The sequence below is a fragment of the Miniopterus schreibersii genome (assembly GCF_964146895.1).
Source record: "Miniopterus schreibersii genome assembly, chromosome: 11".
Lineage (NCBI taxonomy): Eukaryota > Metazoa > Chordata > Mammalia > Chiroptera > Miniopteridae > Miniopterus > Miniopterus schreibersii.
The window spans coordinates 66,589,063-66,593,862 of NC_138111.1; the positions used below are offsets into that span (position 1 = coordinate 66,589,063).

General features: G+C 46.4%; 1 protein-coding gene across 2 annotated transcripts in view; it reads right to left on the reverse strand.

Annotated features, from left to right (window-relative positions):
• Window positions 1–1,162, reverse strand: part of SLC35D2 (solute carrier family 35 member D2) — a 41,934-nt gene extending 40,772 nt beyond the window's left edge. Inside the window, exon 1 of one of the 2 annotated variants that reach the window (XM_081152003.1) lies at window positions 958–1,162. In XM_081152003.1, the coding sequence (XP_081008129.1) occupies window positions 958–1,109 (152 nt within the window). In that variant the 5' untranslated portion in view covers window positions 1,110–1,162. The remainder of the gene's footprint in view (window positions 1–957) is intronic. The other variant, XM_081152004.1, reaches the window with a different exon arrangement.
• Between the last annotated feature and the right edge of the window lie 3,638 nt (window positions 1,163–4,800).

Consider the following 4,800-nt stretch of genomic DNA (forward strand, 5'->3'; position numbering starts at 1 on the left):
AACCAGCCCAGCTCACGTGGGTCTCCACTCTCTCAAGTATCATAAGAAGGCTGAAGATACTCTGACATCTCTCTGTGCCCTTTATAAAACGCTGACTTTACAGTCTTGTAGCAAGCCTAGTTTACAAAGAGCCCTCCCGCACGGCAGGTCCTGCAAAGCTCTGGGCCGCAGCTAACGGCGTAATTATCCAGCCGTTGCACCTGAGGAAGCTGCGGACCGTGGCACTGGCCAAGAGCCGCAGCTACTTAACGGTGGAGCTGGGTCTAAAGCCACAGCTCTTGCAATGCTGCTACTGTACCAGCAGAATTAAATAGGCTCTTCTGCTCCCTACAAACAGGTTCAAGGAACCGCGGATTGGCTGGTTTACCACACGCTCAATCCGAGAAAGTGCGCCACGGAGACTTGCATGGTCTTCCCCAGTTTCCCCAGCGGGCAATCTGAGAATGAATGGTCACGCTGCGCACACGAACGCGCCGCTCCGGGCTGACCTGACTACCCCACGCCCAGGGTCACTCGCGGAAACGCGCGCTTGTTGCAGCTCACGGGTGCGTCTAAAGCCCCGGGACGTGGTTACACGGAAGCACAGCCGCGCGGCGTGTCCCGCAGGAGGAGGCGCGGTGAGGAGTGTCCACGTCAGCCAGGGTGGACGGCTGCGGTTGGGGCTGGGTGTCGAGAGCCTGCGGGGGTCCCGGCCCTGCGAAACAGTGGTCACGGTGCCGAGCGCGCGGCCACCCACATTGGCACCGGGCTCTCAGGTCTCCGTCGCCGCCCGCCCGCCGACCGGCCTCTGCGCGCCCAGGGCAGCCCCGCCGCGCCGCGCCCCGCCCCATCCCCGCGGGACCGCGCGAGTCCCGCCAGCCCGCGCCCGCCGCGCGCGTGGGAAAAGTGCGGGGTCGGGGCCCGCCGAGCAGCACAGCGCCCCGCGGACCCCGCCCCGACCCGCGGCGCCCGCCTCACCTGTAGGTGGTCAGCAGCGTCTTGTTGACCAGCACGATGAGGAAGGAGCAGGTCCCGTAGAAGAGCGCGGACAGCAGCTGGGCCACCGCGGAGGGCGGCCGGCCGGAGGCGGGGTCGGCGCCCATGCCCGCGCCGTCGGCCTGGCCGGTCATGGCCCGCGCCAGCAGCCCACCGCGCCGCCCGCCGCCGCCGCCCCGCTCCGGTCCGCCCCGCCCCGCCCCGCTCCAGTTCCGTCTCCGCCCCCGTCGCCCCGAGAGGGCGCAGCCCAAACAGGAAGGGCCCCGGCGCGAACCCCACGTGCCCTCGCGGCCCGGCCGGTGCCCCAAAGCTGCGGGCGCGGGGGGGGCGCGCCCCCGGCGTTCGCCCTCGGAAGCGCGGTGCATGGCCGCGCCTCCTCCTGCCTAAAGGGAGTCGGGAGCGGGTTTGGGGCGAGTTAAAAGGCCCCACCTTCTTCCAGACCGCGCTCTCGGGGACAAACGACTCGGTTAAGTTTTAGGGCTGGTTTCGCTTTTTTTCTATAATATTTTTTAACGTATAACTTACATACAATGAAATGCAGATTTTACGAGTCCACAGTGTAATGTTTTGGACAAATGCATACACCCATGTAACCACTCAAAACAACATTTCCATCACCCCCAAAAGTGCCCTTGTTGCGCCGCTGAAGTCAATCAGAACTTTTCTATGACCGTGGTTAGATTCGCCTTTCCTAGAAATTCACGCGCGCGCGTCCTCTTTGAAGGCTCTTTTCGCTCTTTAGTGTTGGGACTCGCCCACGCCGCCCTCTCACTGCTGGGTGGCGCCACAAGGTATCCATCCACCAGGCGATGGGCCTGCTGCTCGTTCCCAGGTTAGGGCCGTTATAGAAAACGCTTCCGTAACCCTCCTGCGCGTATGTTTCCTTTCCGGTGGCTCAGTACCTAGGCGCGGAGCGGCTGGGAAGGTGGGCGCAGCCTCGGGCTCGCCTCGCTCCCGGGCGCCTTCTGGCAGGTGGACTCCCTACCTGAGGGCCCCCTTCCTACCCGGTGGGACGGCAGCTGAGCAGGTGTGTGGTGTTGACATTAACTGGAGAGCCTCCAGAACTGCCTACCCTGACCGGAGTCCACCTGCTCTAGCAACTTTTCAAGTGTCCCAACATTTTCATTGTAAATAATTAACTTTAAAAATCTGAAATCTTAGCTTTTTAGAAAAGCTAAATATTTCAAGTTCAAGAGATGTTTAAGCCTAATTATACCCATGCCATACAATTGTTTTTCTGTTGTAGGCACTGAACAACCAAGAACATTTTCAACACTGATAACTAAAGCAGAACTTTTGACAAATAACTAGCACTAAAAAAGGCAGGAAGGAACAGTCCATATTACCCAAACCAAGAAAGAAAAACACGTAAAACCGTTTTAAATTAGAAAATGAATTCATAGGCAAGTTGAATCAAAAAACCTGAACTTAAAGTCATTTTGGTTAATTTCCTAAAAAAAAAATTAAGTTTCCAGTGAGTCTCCAAGTAAGTTTTGACTGCAAAACAGTCAAGTCACTTTTAATGACAGCCTTAATCTACTTGCATTTTATTTGTTTCTATGTCCATATTTCCAAGACCTTACGTGGGTGTTAAAATCTCATCTTTACTCTGTTAAAATCACAACTCACAACTAAAGAGTTGCAATTCTATGGCAAAGTCCCAGGCCGAACCTTGTCTTTTCCAGTACAAGACTAAAGATGTACTAAAAATAACTCATGAAAAATAGGGCAGATTTGCTTGACTCCGAAAAGTAAACAGGCTCTGAGTGGATTCTTGCGGAGGTGACCCCAGATTCAACACATCCTGAATATAAGTAAAATGAAATGCGGGCCTGATCACCCTACTGTAAGGTCTGCAATAGGGCTGGCAACACTATCTACACAGTGTACTTTTAACACTGTAACAGTGAACCAGATGAGAAAGTTAAATGAATATCTATAATCTAAAAGGCCATCATTTTAAAGTAAGAAAAAGCAATTCATACTATGGTTCCAATTATGCTAAAAAGATGACTGGGATGAGACTGGAATGAAATCATGGTTATATATTTCGATAGGAAAACAAATTATAAAGGGTTCAAGAATGAGCATGTATTTTAAACTATAAATTAAAATAAAATTTTATTCAAAGCATCTTTTAAAATTACAGCATGTTTATTCTTATGCTGTTAACTCCGCCAAACTACAACTTAGCTATCTGAAGCATAAAACACTTCAAAAATTTGAATGTAAACCACATTTTTAAAACAAAAAGCAGTCCTAACACACCTCAGATTTTAAATGCCAATGTATTTTGTCCAAGTATATAGCTTATATCAAAAAGAACATTTTAAATATTTCTATAGTAAATAGCTGTAATAATTTCTTAAACTTTCAATTATACAAATAAAATATGTTTGTGAATATAACTATTATAGTTGACAAAAGCTGACTAGAGAAACAAAAACTCTTACTTTTGAAGGCCTTAAATTTTATTATTTTTGAATTGGCAAGTATTTGTATTTTTAAAATTCTTACTCCCCTTCCTTATGTAATTTCATCAAATTTTAAATTTCCCAAGACTGATAAGTGTAGCTTTCTATAGTTCATTTAAGTCGTACTTGAGAGGAAAAATCTAGAGAAAAATGCTGACGCCTAAACCAAGAAAACTCAATGCTACAGTCTCTGTTCCTGTGCTTTTAGCGCTCCAAGTTAAAATTCTGCAATATCAGGTTACAAACAAAATTCTTAGACCATTACAAATATAAATTTTCTCATTACAAAAAAAAAAAAAGATTTGTAATTTACCGTACTGAGGGTTACACTGTAAAGTGTATCCTCATCATACACATTGTTACTATCACCTTTCACACTTCTGCTCCTTTTCAAGACACTTACACACACTCCCTTCCCCACGGCTACACACGTGAAACTCTGTGACTTCAACACACTGGGATTTGAGGAGAAAGAAGCCTACATTTTAGATAATGTTTACACTACATCTGTAAGCTACTACTTGAATTCAAAAAAGAAATAAAAGGCGCTGAAGAGCCCATGTTTCCCTCTATTATTCTGAGATTTACTCCAATTAAACAGTCTATAAAAATTACCATGTTATGCAGGTTATTTAGTCTCTGCTTAAAACGAAAGCTAAAATGACGGAGGCTTATGCCTACATAAAGGAGGTGACCTGCTCAGCTCTGGATTTTTCTGTTCATGCTTCAGTATGTGAAGTGGTGTTTAAAACTTAACCTATCTGGAAAAACGGTTTAAAACCACACAAGTTAACACACGTGCAGTTAAAACTATTCCAGAAGCCTACTTGTTTGAGTAGCTAATATTTTCTGCAGTGTTTCACTGATAGTTGAATTTAGTGAGCACAAAAAAGCTTGGCCTGTTATTCTGAAAAGCAAGAAGGTGGCTTTATGCACTGAAAACATAAATAGGCTTTCATTTGCTAATAATTCTAAACAAGCAGTATTATTAAAATTTAGTGTTTGCTAACAAAAGATCTAAAACAGTTCACTACAAAACAACCCTGTAGATGTCCCTTTTATGAATAAAAATCCAAGTGCCAAATCTCGTTACAGGGCCCATATTAAAAAAAACAATTACCAGGTTACCTAGATTTTGCAAGATTACTCACTCAATTTCAGCAAATGAGAAATATGAAATGTGCAAAGGTTCCCAAGTTAACAAGAGGGGGAGGACAAGTGCTTTTCGAACCTAAACATCATAGGAAGTTGTAAAGCCTCAGAAAGAGAGAATAAGACCGATTTTACTCCAATTTTTAAAATTCTGAACTAATATGCATCTTGCCAAGATCCTCAAATATCTTTTTTCTTC